Source organism: Polypterus senegalus, chromosome 1, assembly GCF_016835505.1.
Source record: "Polypterus senegalus isolate Bchr_013 chromosome 1, ASM1683550v1, whole genome shotgun sequence".
Classification (NCBI taxonomy): domain Eukaryota; kingdom Metazoa; phylum Chordata; class Cladistia; order Polypteriformes; family Polypteridae; genus Polypterus; species Polypterus senegalus.
The window spans coordinates 65,921,543-65,938,330 of NC_053154.1; the positions used below are offsets into that span (position 1 = coordinate 65,921,543).

At 44.7% G+C, this 16,788-nt stretch overlaps 1 protein-coding gene across 1 annotated transcript in view; it reads right to left on the reverse strand.

Annotated features, from left to right (window-relative positions):
• Positions 1 to 16,788, reverse strand: part of LOC120526768 (dickkopf-related protein 3-like) — a 107,950-nt gene that overhangs the window by 13,988 nt on the left and 77,174 nt on the right. The window contains exon 5 of the mRNA XM_039749920.1: positions 661 to 756. Within this exon, the coding sequence (XP_039605854.1) occupies positions 661 to 756 (96 nt within the window). The remainder of the gene's footprint in view (positions 1 to 660; positions 757 to 16,788) is intronic.

Consider the following 16,788-nt stretch of genomic DNA (forward strand, 5'->3'; position numbering starts at 1 on the left):
GACACCATTATGAGGCTAGGAGACAATTGGTCTACACTGTTGCCCAGGTAACAGTTGGGCCTGACACTTACATAAGACACGCCCCATACTATTGCTCGAGTAACACTTGCCACTAATGCTGCTGGCACTTTTACAGCCCAAGTAGACCTCGGGTCTTACAAGAGAAGCGTCTATGCTGTTGGGACTAACGCTTTTAGCTCTGTTTTACAGCCCAAGTGCCGCTCAGGTCTAACGCTAAGGAGGTTAAAGACTTCACATCACTACTACTTTCAGAGGCAGTGTGTGGAATGGACGCAACGTCCTCACTCGTGGCTTCATCCATTAGTCCGTGGCAGTTACATTTTAATCTTCTGCTAGCTAACCCTTCACCTTTGATGACGCACATTGGACAGCATTTGCCGAATGATCAGACAGGATCAGGTCACAGCCTAAACGGAGACCATCAGCTACTAGTATTTGATAATCCTCGTTTTATATGGCTAGGTGTTTGAAGGTTGCCATCCTTCATTATCATGAAGAACAGCTTATGCACAAGATGATGCACACCACAAACTCTTCAAAAGAAAGCTTGTTATTATCACACACAAAAAAAAACACACTCGCTGCCATGAATTCACATTCATAACACATTTGATTTAAGAAATGTTAGAGTATATTTACCACAGCTTCAGTTTTACAGGGCAGACAACTGGCCTGCAGCAGGTCAAACTGGCAGTAATTTCCTTTTCCGCAGTCCTCATCGACGATGCACTCCAGCTGGAAGACAACAAAGGAAGGCCATGTCTGGATAAACAAATGTGCTTCATTCTGGTCATTTAATAATCGCACGACTCATACAGCATTTAATTAACGTGGCCAGCAATGTGGATGCTCTGGCTGGTGATGCTGCCACAGGCAATTCAGATCATTTCTTATGCCTGGCTGAACTTGGCTGGTTGTCTCCTTCCACATTTTCTGTATTCTTCCCATATCTCAGACACATGCTGGTGAAATAAAGTGGTGCTTTGATGGCTACCAGTGTTAATATGCCCTGCGATGGACTGGGCACAATGCATCACAGTGACGGATAGATGGGTTTTCACACATTACATTTATTTTAAATAGCAAGGCCACTAAAGAGCACACTGGCCTTAGCAAGAAATGGCCACCTCCAGTCTGTCTGCTGCTAGTCCTTACAGACACTTGAACTGTACAGCATGATGGAGGCTAGGCAACCTTATTCAACTGGACATGAAAGTATAAAATAATAAGGAAGGGTGAAACAAAGGCTCATAGTACGGCTTTTGACTTTTAGGTTACCTTTGGCATCATAAAATGGGACATTCAAGAAAGGAGGCGACAATATATGCCAATAGCAGTGTGTGCTGAAGTCATTCTGGGTGGCATTACTGTTATGATTTGGAGAATGGTGGTCAAAAACAGAGCAGAGGTCAGAAATTCAGTAATCAGTCATAACAAACGGGGAACTCGCCAACACCAAGAACAGACAAAATAAACCGCATTTGACCGGCGAGTCTCCTCAGCCTTTATAGGGCTGGGGGCGGGTCCACAGGGAGACAGACAGGTGGCTCTGCCTCTTGGGAACCACCCACAAAGCACAAGGAACAAAACAGGACATGTGATCACACATAGAAACTAACTGATGAATTATTATTAAGACAAAATGAGAAACATTTTAAATTACACAAAGACGACGTAAAAAACCCAACTTAAACAGAGAACAACAAACACAATCAGACAGAAGCAGAACATCAAGCTGCAGCAGACGAGAGCATGGCATGTGAATGAGTAGCACGAGAATCGGCCTTAGCTCAAAGCGCTGAGAATCAACATGCGTGGATTATGAGTGAGCAGGTAAGAACTAATAAAAACCTGACAAGAGGAGCTCTTCTATTTGACGTCATTCAGTAAATTTCATTAAGCTGACAAGAACATCGAGTTTGAGTGTGTTTACGTTTGGCCACTGAATCCAACCTCTCCAAGCGAGGACCCGCAATCTCATGCCCAGCTGCTCCGGGGAGTTTATCAACCAGTGACACTGGCGTCATGCTTACAGACAGCCAAACTTTACACAATGCCAAGGCCAACAAGAGTTTCATTAAGAAACGGCGCCAGGGCCCTTTTTCATTTCTCTCATCTTTCTGGCAGAAAGTGGAAACGGTTTTGTGCAAATTAAAAGGGAACATGTGAAGATCATAAGGATGTGTGCACCGTGCCTTCCATGCTTTGTGTCCATGAAAAGAAACACAATTCACTCCACAAAGCTTAAGGAAAGAAAAGGCGCGTCACGCGTCTCACAGAGTGACATGAATTTGAGTGGCGGCTCTATGGTTAAGGAGCTGCGCTTGTATCTGGAAGGATGTTGGTTCAAATCCCGTTACTGCCAGAAGGGATCCTACTCGGTCACTGGATAAGCACAGTCTTGCAGAAGAGGAGCGGATCACAGAGATAGACATGGCGTGGCACAGTGGAAGACAATCGGGGACAGTGGAAGAGCGAAGGTGACTTCAGAAACGGTACAAGAAGATATGGAGTGGCCATAGTGGGAAGGTGATGCATCTGAAAGTGCAGCTGTGGATCATCCACCCATTTTCTAAGCAAGCTTTATCCTGAGCAAGGTGGCTGGGAAGCTAATGCCTATCCCAGCAACCAAATGGAGCAAGGCAGGAACCATTCCTGGAGCAATAATTGTTAAATAAATGTGCCTGAGCTTAACTCTCAGTGTGTGTGACTCGATCTTATCATCTCGGCGCTCGTTGCAATCTTATTTATGATGTTCTTGAAAAGTGGCAATAGTTACATGCAAACTTAAGAGCAAAATCCAACCTCTTCTACTTTGAACATTATGATTATTATCTTTGTGGTGCAGCTTAGCAATTAATATCAGAAAACTACAAAACATCATCGCGATTTCCAGTTTGTGGCTCAAGGTGTTGTGAAGTTGTGACGTCATTCATTCTCAAAAGTGAGCTCTCATTTTTAGGTGGGACTAACTACTTCTCATGTCCATCTCTGAGGTAGGACAGATTCTTATCCCAGTGGGACTTTCAGTGTAATTCCTGGGAGTAATTCTGAGAGGGTGGGATTAGGCACTGATGCAGCGTGTTGACGGACCCTCCACACAACAAACCACCGCAGGATCCCAAATAAGGGGCCGAGTGCAGTTGTGTGACGGGTGACGCCTCAGCACCACACTAGTTGGAATGGAGTGGAACAGTGTGAAGTTTTGATTGATTCTGAGATGCTTGATAAATACGGGCCCAGGTCTCTGCAAGATCTGGTCAAACTATAAACCTGTACCCACCAGAGGCCTCCCAGAGACCACCAGCTACCACCATTTCATTATTTTTCAGCACTCCATTTATTGTGCATTTTAAAACTTTGAAACAATGCTGCTCATGGACACAAATGTTTGCCTGTTACAAAAACTGATGATTCTGAGTGTGTGTTTGTGTGTGTGAAGGGACCCTGTGATGGACTGCCAGAAAAGACACTGACCTCTGAACTGGATAAAACTGGTGCAGGATTGTCATGCTGTTCCCTTTAAGTAACACACCAGCAAGTCCAGGTTGTTTTTAAAAGTACAAGTAGCCAACAAACCAGAAAAAAAAAGAAAAGGGAAATATTGGAAGAAAGGGGCAGTGCCCCCCAGGGCGCTAAACAGATAAGGCTGCCTTGTAGTCAAAGACAAAGAAAGAGACGGTGAGACCCTGGAGGATGAAAAATCTTTACAAGACTTCCAGGCCAATACTGGGCTGGGACAGCAAGCACCAGGTTGCCCCTTTAAGAGGTCCAGTAATAATAAGCTTGACCACAAAACCAGAGACGTGAACAACATCTCAATGTGGCATCAAGCAAGCCTGACAAGTGGCTCCCAGTTATTTTAACAAATAAATAAATAAATAAATAAATAAGGAGCGAGGACTGTTCTGACAGACCAGTCTTGTTATGCAGAGTGGATCCAGAAGTGTAGTACCTACAGAGTCCACTAGATGCTGCTGTGTGGCTGTTCTTGTGCAATTCCTAAAAGACAACTCTGACCCTGGCACTGAGTTTAAAAGGCCGCTCTCTTTCAGTAAGGAGTCGGGACCTGAAGTGGGTAAAAGTCGGCCCCAGCTGAGAGGCGTAGATGGATAGTTTGGGCCTTCCCAGGTCTGATTTTCCCCATGCCCAGTAATCATTTCCCCACCATGAAAACAACGGTTTGGTAAAGTCATGATTTATAAGTCTTTTTATTGAGAGTTGTAGCAAAAAATATAAATAGAAATAATAAAGTTATTGAAAACGCTGTTAATGAAGAGGCACGAAGAACTAGAAACAGGAAAACATGTCCCAGCGACCTGGTTTGAGAAGGATTTACATAAAGCCACAGGGGTGGGCCGGGGTGACATGCCGGCCAGCAAAATGCAAATCCTCTCCCTTCAGATCACTAGAGATGTGTGAGCCAACCTCATAACATGAAAGTCGAGGCCGCTTTGTATCTTATTTGCACAGAATGGTAAGCTGCTATTAAAATAACCGTAAACGTTTAAACATTTAAAGCTCAGGAGTCTTGTCTTCATATCTTCCTGTGAAGGGTGTTAGGAAGTCCCTGGCCCATGCCGTCTCTCGTAGCAGCGACATAACACGGCAGAGAGGGCAGCACAGACTGGACCCTCAAGTGCCATGAGTCCGTCAGGGTGTGATACGCCTCAGCGGCCCAAAGTCAAGAGCCGCATACTCCTCTCGTTTACACACTCATTACACTCCAGGCTCTATAAAGCAATGGAAAATGAATTGTATTAAAGTGAGGACGTGCGTCATTGGTAATAATCTGCTGATTGCACCTGAATGGAAGAACAAATACGAGTGAGAAGAGACAAACTCAAAAGCCTAACAAAGAGAAGCAAAAAGCTGTAGTGCCCAGATGGGCAAAGACTGACCCATGCCAGGTCTGTAATCCACTCAAAACCACACTGGGGATGGAATTCATGTTTCTTGATTTTGAACTAATTTTTAAGAGAGCAATTCATCGAAAGATTCAAACTGCAACAGCACATCTGGAATTCAACCAGCCGAGGTGGGCACATGTCCCTTCAGATCACTACATTGGCACCAGTATTAAGTTCTTATCCTTCAGTCTTGCCTACAGAGCACGTAATGGACCAGCACCTATGTATATGGAGACATTTGTGAGGTCCTACGCACCTTCTTGACCGCTCAGGCCTGCTACTGAATGACGTCTGGTGGTGACCACCTCTACCTGACATTACATTTCAATCCAGACTCTTTTCATGTGTAGCTCCTGGTGGAACGAGCTGCCCACCTCCATTCAAACTGCTGACTCCCTCAATGTACTTAGGAAGCGTTTGAAGACTTTTGTTTAGTGAATGTCTGTCTAACTGATATTAGCTGCTGGGTTGTTGTAACTCACTTGTGTTTTGTTCTAAGATCTTCACTTAATGATGATCAATTCAATAACCTTGTTCTGTTACACTTCTTCCCAAACTGAAGGTTACTCAATTACGTTGGCCTCTTTTGTAATTCAACTTGGGTATAAAACCATCTGCTAAGCAAATAAGTGTAAAATACACTCATCCATCCATGCTACTTTCATTAGAAGGAACTTCATTCCATCCCATAAGCATGTGCAGTGAGGCAAGGCCCAGTGCTGGCATGCAAACCATCCTGGTTCATGTGGTCTCTCAGGGCAGCAACACAAGAGGACAAAGAGAAGCTTTCGTGAGGACGATCAGCCCATGCAGGACCCTCAAGTCCAATGGGATACGCCACAGCAGCACGTAGCTAGAGCTGCATATTCCTCAAATTGACACGTAGTACTAGGGTGTTTTACTGTGTTAGCCATTATGGGTAAAGTGAGAAGTTAAGCAAAATGACACCTTTTATTGGCTAAGGAGAAAGATTACAATATGCAAGCTTTTGAAGCAACTCAGGCCCCCTCTTCAGGCAAGATGTAATCAAGCCGAGTCTTAAAGATACATTACGATCACATGAGGTATCTGGCAAAGTACTCACTACTACAGCCTTGCAGAACTTAAAGCAACTGGGCCTCTGCTTGTTGTGTAGAAGTGGCCATTATAAAGCTCTTCTAAAACAAAACTCTGCGACCACAATGTAACGTAGAACCAGAGACATTTCAAAAATGCCCGAAGAAGGGGCCCAAGTTCCCTCGAAAGCTTGCTTATCGTAATCTTTCTACTAGTTAACCGATAAAAGATGTCATTTTGCTTATCTTCTCACTATACATTGACTAAGTCATGTGGAGATTGGCGGGTCGTGCTGACAGGCAATGACCATCTCGTCCCTGGAGACACGGGACAACAGCAACACCATGGCACCCACTAGCTGTTTGATTCCATACTGTAACATAATCAAATTTGAAATAGTCAAATTGAGCTGAACGCTCCATGGTGCTGCTGTATGTTCCAGGGGTTACGCTGCGTCCAGAAGTGGACGTTCGTGCTGAACCTACCTGCATAAGCAGACACCAATGCAAAAATGATGGTCTGGATGGTCGCTCTCCGTGCCCCCAGACTGGAACAGTGAAGTCCTGCAGTGGTTCATACTGCTGCTTCAGATCTTGGTTGGTTGGGTCTATCTGTGCCCTCACTCTATCCACACTGACCATGTTTTTGGACACTCCATTTTTTTCCTCCCTTTTTCCAAAGGCGTGTATGGGGCCTCTCAATAGACCCGGATTGAGCGAGTCTATTGTGACTGGTGTCTATCCCAGAGCAACTCCTGTTGTGTACTGGAAGGAAAGGCTCTGGTCTTGCTTGTCCCTGAAGTGTGACACTCTCACAAACACATGCACCCCTCGACACACACACACTTCTAAAGGGCTAATTTAAAGCCGTCCATCTCCATCCATCTATGATTCTGCAATGTGGGAGGCACGTGGAGAACATGCAGACTTCACACACAAGAGAGCCACCGGGCCTGCTGACCACTAAGTGACGCCGTATGCTGTACGTGGTGGCCTTCTCTTGATCATGTACCAATAAACCATCGGAAAACAGGCAGATTGTGCACGGAACCTGGTAGATAAAAACTGGCCAACATTCACTTCTGTGACACCCCCACCTCGATTTAAGAGGGTCCGCTCCTTGAAGTGTGTCTGAGGGCGACGCTGATGCACAATTTACTGAGCCCCTGCTGCCATTACGCCGCATCGGCCTTCCCAGTGCTGTCTGAAATGAAGAAATCTGCCTGAAGCAACAGCATAAAGCAGGCCGCCATCTGACAGACCCCTGGTGCCACCTCAGATGTTTTTTTTTTTTTGTTTTTGCTTGTCTAAGCATTCAGCTCAGCTCGTAGCGGCACAAAAATCTGACTGATTTAATCAGCTAAGGGTCTGGAAACAAAATTTCCAGACATTCTTTCCAAGTAACTCCAACTTTTCCGTCTCTAAATTCTCAATTTGTATTGCTTAACAGAAAACTGCCCGCACTGAACGAGGTACGTTTTTAAATTGCCTGCTGGTGCTCGTGACAGACGCTGCAGCTTTTGTGTTTTCATGGAACGTCCTTATCAGGTAGTTTTCATTTGCCATTGGCTGCTATTGAAATGTCATCTAACCCCCAGACATTTCTTCATTGTCTTTGCCAAAAGACAACTAAAATACCATTAAATGTCATCAAGGCTCGTCTGAGTGCCTTCAGAGAGAGAGCCCTCACGCCAGAAACCGCAAAGCCACATCAATTCCACTTGGGATCTGCTTTCAGCTTCATAATTAGATGACGGATGAGGAATCAGAGCGGAAATAAAGTTGCATTTTTAGAGTTATCGACAGTCTCAGAAGAAAACTTACAGCCGTTCAATACTAGGAGAATACCAAATGAAGTGTGCCATATTCAAAAGAGAGAGCGTCACTTTGGTGCCAAGTGGCACATGTCGCCGCTGGCATTGTTAAAGCGGAGTGAATGTGCTACTCCATGAGCTCGATTTGCAGATCAATGCCATAGCTACCATCATCTTCTAAAGGTATGATGGGACACATCTGTAAACTACAGGTAAGTCAGAAATGGCTGTTACGATTTGCTCCTGCTGACAGATTTCAAGTCAGTTAAACACTCATGGCTATGCGTCCACAGCATAAATTCAATTCTGCGGTTGCTCTTGTTTCTTAAAATGTAAGTCCACCCATACTGATCCATCCCACTGTTAAGTCCAATCCAGAGTTTGTGGAAGCCCAAGCAAGAACCATCCTAGGACTGGGGGTCTCTCCACCATGTGACCCTCACACACTGCCATGTTCGGCCAGTTTCACCCAGAAATAGGGGAAGGACACTGGATTACTCCACCCAGACTGGAGGCAGGATCTTAACCAAGAATACTGGAGCTGTGAGCCACCATATCACCCAAAACACAGAGCAGAGGTTAGGGGCACTCACTGATACACCCACCACATGCCAAATCAACTCAGGATCCCCAGATTAGGAGCCGAGTGCAGCCATGCGATGGGTGACACCTCAGCACCACACTAGTGCAGATGGAGTGGAACAATGTTAGTTTTTTTATGGCAGCTGGAGTGCCAAATTCTGCCACTAACCCCCAGGTTTTTCCCTGCGGGCGTTTACGGGATTTGAACCGGCAACCTTCCGATTACCAGTGCAGATCCCTACCTCAGAGCCACCACTCCACCCAAAACACAAGCGTACCTAAAATCTGTGTTTGAGAATCGATCCTAACCTTTTGAAAGTTTCCAATCCTCAGTAACAGACATGGCAACAGGCCTCTAAACCCACAACTCCTACATTGCATCTGTGGATTAGAACTACGCAACACAAACCAGAGGCCATTAGTATGAATTTGATTATACAAGTTACGCAATGAACTTGAGCCTCACATGGGCTCATTCTTCCAAAGTCTGCCATGTTTGAAGTTGTATGCACTTTACCACCTCATTTACAATGTACAAGTAGAAGAAGTACAAGAAGGAAGACGGGCAGTTGGAGCTCTCACTAAGACCTTCAGGAGACGCAATGCAAGTCAACAACAACAGAGACCTCAGGCAACCAAAGTCAAGGCTTAGCATAGTACCATAAAAGACACAAGAGCACTTGCGGCCAAAATAATTGGGGAATTGATAAGAAGAGAACTCTTCAGGTCAAGTGTTTGTATTGTCACGTGTACAGAGTACAGGAAAATTCGTACTTGCGGGTCCGACCAACACTCAACACATCACCACTCTCCAGCAATATGACAAATATGGATGTATTAAAATACAGAACTTCATTTTAATTTGTAGTCAAGCATAGTAAGCGACCCAGCTGCTGGCGTCTCTGTGATATGTAGGAACACAAGACACAATTGTGGGTGTGGACTTCAAGCTAAATTCTGTGGACCACTGCCACGCAAACTTGATGACCTCAAAATGTGCCCACAGAGCTCAATAAAGAGTTTGACCTTCCAAGTGGCACACGTCACACCTCCACTATCCCACTGGCATCTTCAGTGACGACACTGTCAACACCTTTCTTCACACTATATATTCTGTATTGACTTTGAACATGTTATGTATGTCCATTCATTTTATTTCCTTCTTTTTTAAAAAAGCATAAGCAATAGCAGAAATAAAAGAAAAGATTCCAATATTCTGGTTAGAAAAAGTAACTGAATTTGAACTTGACTCTAAGCTCTATAACCATGTCAGAGTAATCAGTATTTAAATTAAGAAAAGTCAAATTCCCTGTCACAAACAGCTACACTTGCTGAAACAAGATTGACGGAGTCTGCCATGAAATCCGATCAGACTAGCATGACAAGGCTAAAGAACATAACAAAGCAATGATCTTAAATAAATTAGGCTCGTTTGCATAACAGAGTCAAGAGCCACACTAGTTTGCATCAATCAGCATACAGGTAAATGGTATAATCTTGTTATTTTTTTTTTATTTACTTTATTAATCCCCGAGGGGAAATTTTCTTTTTGCATGACCCCTACAGCAGCTATTTCAGGTTAAGGGTCTGGCCAGAGTACAATCTCTTCTGGCTGTAACAGGATTTGAACTGGCAACCTTCCAGACACCATCGCAGATCCTTCGCCTCACACCTACATCTTCTTTAAAGATCCCAAAATAGTTAAGAGATTAAGAGTGTGGGATCCTTTGAATAAGACTTCTTATGTTTAAATTGTTATAGTGAACAAAATAATTAGTTCATGTATTTTGTCACATATGTGCACCTGGTGATCACCTTCCAGGCTCTGCTGATGTGCGATTGCGATACCACAATGGGTCAAGAGGAGGCGCTGTCACAAACTAGATCTTCTCTTCGTCCACAGTGTTGAGAACATGCCCAAGTAGGACACCTGGACCTGCCAACAGCACCCAGAGAATTCGGATAAAAGCGGGAAGGCCAGGAAAGTGATATCTCAATTTGACTCTTGCCTCAATTGGCAATTTCGGGTTTTGGACATTATATGTGTGTGTATATATATATATATACATTGTGATGGACAGCCGGGTCCCATGCCCGGCCCTGCTGCATATGTTACGGGGGAGCCACCATGGACAGATCAATAACCGGGATGCTGGTTGCCGGCCTCCCTGGCCGATGTTCATTTCCCAGTCTTCCGCGTGGCTCCATGGGACATGGAGTCCTCCACAGCCTGGTTGGGAGATGAGGTGGCCGCTACGGGGTGCTGCTGAGACTCAAGAACCTGGCTGGACGAGTCATCAGCCCTACCCGGAGGTGCAATTGGGACCAGGTGGTCAAGCACCTGGAACACTTCCGGGTGGGCTATAAAACGGGTCAGCCTCCACCACTAAAGGGCCAGAGTTGGGTGGAGGAGGACGAGGTTGCCTGGGAGGAGTGGTGGTGCAAGGTGGAGTTGTTGCTATTGTGTTGTGTAAAGAGCTTTGGGACTGTGTTGGGCCTGTAGGACACGGGGAAGACGTGCCCCACGGCTGGAGAACTAATAAAGCCTGTGTGAATTTTACACGTGCTTCTGTGTCAAGTCTGTACTGGGTCGGGCGCTATATAGCTATATATTCCTGGTGTGGGCTCCAGGGTTCTTCAGGCACCGGGGTGACGCCTGGCGGTGGCCACGGGCCCCTACAGGGTTGGGCTTCCAAGGCCCCTACCCGAGGCCACCAACAAAACCAGGGCGGTCTCCCCAGCCGCCTGTGACTATATACTGTATATATATATATATATATATATATATATATATGTTATACACACACACAGAGATACACATACAGCACATAATATATATATAAATCATACATATAAAGAAATTTAAAAAGTACACTAAATGGATAGACAAATGCATTCACGATGGCTATTAGGCACTTCAAACACGCACAGCTCGGCACTTTGCCGTTAGTCTAGCTAGCAGTGGGACTGCACTATTGTTGAACAACATGCTGCAGTGAGATTTCCTTAGGTAAAGAGAGTGAAGCCTGCAGAAACACACAAATGTTCAGATCAGTAAGCTGTTTGGGTATCCATCTTGTACAAACTCTGCAGTCACGCCAAATCGCAGTGCACTGCGGCATGAGCAGATCCCTAGCGGATATGTAAAGGTACAGTAACAGAACACAATATAATCAGCCGGTCTTCTCTGATGAAGTCATTTGCCATGGTTGACAAGATCGAGTTTTGTCGGTTACATTTGTTCTTCCCACCTCAGACCTTTCTGCCCATTCGTAATTATTTCTTTACGTCATGCTCTTTTCACTTCTGTACTCAGCAACCATCCTTCAGTGAATTTCAGCAGGTGTCACCCCCTCTGCCCAAAGAAATCTCATTATGACGCATTGTTCAACAATAAGAACAATCTGGCAGAGTTCATTTGAGCTTGGCTTCAACTAGGGCAATGGCAGAGAGCTGTGCAGTGCATGTTTGAACTACCCATAAGCCATTGCAAATGTTTTGTATTGTGCCAGCTTCTATCCTTTGTGGTTACCACACAATTTTCAAATTGCCATTGCTTTTTGATTTACCCTCATATATCAACTATATAATGAAACCCTAAGGTATGTGTCAAGCCCCTCGGAGCAACCTGATTGGTCAATTTGACTTTAGTGACACAATGAGAGAGTGTGAGACGCATGAGGACGACGCATTAGAGGCACGTGGAGAGAGTTGGCTTCAAAGACGGCCAGTATAAAACCAGGAAGACACCTCACAGATAATGACAGAGTCTGAGAGGCAGGCTTTATGGGAAGACACTTGTGAGTCAGAGCGCCAATGAAGAGACACTTACACACGCACAATAAAAGGCATGGCACTGAAGGCACCTATAGGGCAAGAGATGGCATTACTCTGTTACCTCTCTATATACAGTAATCCCTCCTCGATCGCGGGGTTTGCGTTCCAGAACCCCCCCCGCGATAGGTGAAAATCCGCGAAGTAGAAACCATATGTTTGTACGGTTATTTTTATATATTTTAAGCCCTTATAAACTCTCCCACATTGTTAACATTATTAGAGCCCTCTAGACATGAAATAACACCCTTTAGTCAAAAGTTTAAACTGTGCTCCATGACAAAACAGAGATGACAGTTCTTTCTCACAATTAAAAGAATGCAAATAGATCTTTTCTTCAAAGGAGTGGCTGCATCTGTGCAAACAGCCCCTCTGCTCACAGCCCCTCCGTCAGGCGCAGAGAATGTCAGAGAGGGTGAGAGAGAGGCAGAGAGAGACAAGCAAACAATCAAGCAGTCAAAAGAATAATCAAGCATATCGTATATCATTGAGGAGTTTTAGTTAATATGTAATACGTGCTCTGATTGGGTAGCTTCTAAGCCATCTGCCAATAGCGTCCCTTGTATGAAATCAACTGGGCAAACAAACGGAGGAAGCATGTAACCTAAATTAAAAGACATTGTCCGCAGAAATCCGCGAACCAGCGAAGATCCATGATATATATTTAGATATGCTTACATTTAAAATCCGCGATGGAGTGAAGCCGCGAAAGTGAAGCGCGATATAGCGAGGGATCACTGTACTGTAAACACACATCTAATTACTCCATCCACAAACCTGCTTACTGAAGTTCATGGCTGTGGGGAGGCACAAGGCAGGACTGAGATGAGATGCCAGTCCGTCACTGGGCACACGTGTCTTTGACGAAGTGAGAACATGAATACTGCCATTTGAGTAAAACACCAGCACTGGACACTGCACCACCACACCGTCCTCTCTATAGCTGACCCCTACTTGACCGCAGAAGGGCCACAGGCTATGGCGGTGGCTAGGGGGGCTGTGACAGATCACACTCTTTTTAAGGACCTGGGCACCATTTCACTCCATATGATAATCCTGAACTTTACCCTGGAGGTCTTCTAGCACTGCATACAGCCTGCCGTGTAATTCTTTGACACCTTTTTTGGCTGACTGGGTAGTCTTTATCCAGCCATCTTTTCAAACTGTCTTAATCCCCTCAGCAGCAAAGGAGGACCTGCATTCATAGCTTACCTGAATTTCTGTGCACGTGTCTTTCGCATGGATGCCACTCTAAGAGTATTGAACAATAAATAATTAAAACCAGATTAGTGAAGCACAGGTTCGGACTTTCCAAACTGTAGATAAGTTATAAGAAAGGCAAGCGTCCACCATTTCCACCAGCTGACAAGCTGGAGTCGGCCACCTTTGTGTTTGGTGAGCACAAATTTGTCAAAGTGCTTTGAGTTACAAGACGCCTGCCAGCCGGGTTAATAAACGCAATCTCCAGGATGGGGTGGATTTATTAACAGGGTGCGATTTGCTTGACGACGGCTCTGCTCGGCTTGCGTCAGCAGGTTCATCCACACGGCTAACAATAAAGCGGCAGGTGAAGCGAGGCCTCCTCACCTTACAAAAGGCCCGTGTTCCATTTCCTGCCATCTCTTGTATAATCTAATTAACTGCTGCCATCTCAGATGCAGCTGGACGCCCGACACGATACGTCCACCACAATACAGAGCTGAGTCAACATCATTACACTCTCAGCTCAAAGTAAATAACACGCCAGGATGTAATGTCAGCCTACGTAAACAGTCCGAGTCTCAGGAGCGCCGACCCGCCATCTGTAGGCCGACACACGTGGGCAGCCGCTGCTTCAGACCCTCATGACTGGAGTCTCGGTCGTGAGAAATGGGCACTGGCACAGCGCAGCCCTTCCAGGAACCTTAGCCACGTGCTGGAAAAGATGACTCCACTTTCTTTCTAATTAGACAAGCAGAAAAAAAGGCAAGCAAACAAAGTTACAGGCGGCCAAGTGACTTCAGGACCATTAGGAAAAGAGCCGTAGGCCAATCAGTCAGGCATAGTCGGTACATTAAAAAAAACAAAGAAACTCTTGAAAGTCGGCGGAGTCTGTTAAAGGCTTCAAAAAGGGCCCGGCCGCTCCACATCACAACTCGGCTCAACTCAAACTGACGCCATATTACCTCACAGCATTTGCTCCTGACCCCAGGACTTCAGAAGCGTATAGAGATGATACAAAAAACAGGGATTACTGGGTGTGCCTGAAAAAGTAGCCTCTCTCCTGGTAAAGACACAGGCAGGCGAAGTCCCTGTGCACGGCCATTTGTTCTGTTAGTTCGGTTATCTGTGCGCATGCTGGAGAGAAGACACGCCATCCTCACTGGAAAAGCGTAATTCACTTGTGAAAATGTGTACTTGCAAGTGGACGCGACACCATCCCACTGCAAGGGCTCCTGGGAAATTCAGCAAAGGGTGAAAAAGTGGTAAACTACCGGCTCCCTGAAGAGTGCACTGAAACCAAGAAACAGAGGCTGTCACCACAGACCCTTCTGTACACCTCCCAGGGGTTTTCAACAAGAAACTACCATCGGCATCCTAGAGGTGGTCACCCAGGAACCATTCTGTACACACTCCAGTAATTATCACCAACAAACCTGTCCATCGGCACCCTAGAGGTGGTCACCAACATTGCGGATTGGATGAAAAGAAGTGCTTATAAGCCAACATCACCACAGACATTGGGGACGTGAAGGCCTCTCTAAGTCAGTGTGCACTCCATGATTTGCAGGGTGCTTTGTCTGCACTGCACAGTATTAAAAGGTGCCGTTAACAAAATAATGTTCTATTATTATTATTAAGTTCATGTTACAATTCACGGAGGTGTTGGCTTTAATTGAGTTGAGTAGGAGTCTGATCATGGAGTAGTACAGTTGTGCTTGAAAGTTTGTGAACCCTTTAGAATTTTCTAGATTTCTGCATAAATATGACCTAAAACATCATCAGATTTTCACTCAAGTCCTAAAAGTAGATAAAGAGAAACCAGTTAAACAAATGAGACAAAAATATTATACTTGGTCATTTATTTATTGAGGAAAATGATCGAATCTGACATATTTGTGAGTGGCAAAAGTATGTGAACCTCTAGGATTAGCAGTTAGTTTGAAGGTGAAATTCAAGTTGGGTGTTTTTCAATCAATGAGATGACAATCCGGTGTGACCTGTGTTATCTAAAGAACAGGGATCTATCAAAGTCTGCTCTTCACAACACATTTGTGGAAGTGTATCATGGCATGAACAAAGGAGATTTCTGAGGACCTCAGAAAAGGAGTTGCTGATGCTCATCAGGCTGGAAAAGGTTACAAAACCATCTCTAAAGTGTTTGGACTCCACCAATCCACAGTCAGACAGATTGTGTACAAATGGAGGAAATTCAAGACTATTGTTACCCTCCCCAGGAGTGGTCGACCAACAAAGATCACTCCAGGAGCAAGGCGTGTAATAGTCAGCGAGGTCACAAAGGACCCCAGGGTAACTTCTAAGCAACTGAAGGCCTCTCTCACATTGGCTAATGCTCATGTTCATGAGTCCCACATCAGGAGAACACTGAACAACAATGGTGTGCATGGCAGGGTTGCAAGGAGAAAAAAAACATTGCTGCTCGTCTGCAGTTTGCTAAAGATCACGTGGACAAACCAGAAGGCTATTGGAAGAATGTTTTGTGGACGGATGAGACCACAATAGAACTTTTTAGTTTAAATGAAAAGCGTTATGTTTGAAGAAAGGAAAACACTGCATTCCAGCATAAGAACCTTATCCCATCTGTGAAACATACTGGTGGTAGTATCATGGTTTGGACCTGTTTTGCTGCATCTGGGCCAGGACGGCTTGCCTTCATTGATGGAACAATGAATTCTGAATTGTATCAGAGAATTCTAAAGGAAAATGTCAGGACATCTGTCCATGAACTGAATCTCAATAGAAGGTGGGTCATGCAGCAAGAAAACGACCCTAAGCACACAAGTCGTTCTACCAAAGAATGGTTAAAGAAGAATAAAGTTAATGTTTTGGAATGGCCAAGTTAAAGTCCTGACCTTAATCCAATCAAAATGTTGTGGAAGGACCTGAAGCGAGCAGTTAATGTGAGGAAACCCACCAACATCCCAGAATTGAAGCTGTTCTGTACAGAGGAATGGGCTAAGATTCCTCCAAGCCAGTGTGCAGGAATGTTCAAAAGTTACCGGAAACGTTTAGTTGCAGTTATTGCTGCAAAGGGGGGTCACACCAGATACTGAAAGCAAAGGTTCACATACTTTTGCCACTCACAAATATGTAATATTCGATCATTTTCCTTAATAAATAAATGACCAAGTATAATATTTTTGTCTCATTTGTTTAACTGGTTTCTCTTTATCTACTTTTAGGACTTGAGTGAAAATCTGATGATGTTTTAGGTCAAATTTATGTAGAAATATAGAAAATTCTAAAGGGTTCACAAACTTTCAAGCACCACTGTACCTTCCCCGGTAAGCTATCATGTAATGGACATTTCTCAGCTATTTCCGCAACACCAGAATGCTAATTTTGCCAGTT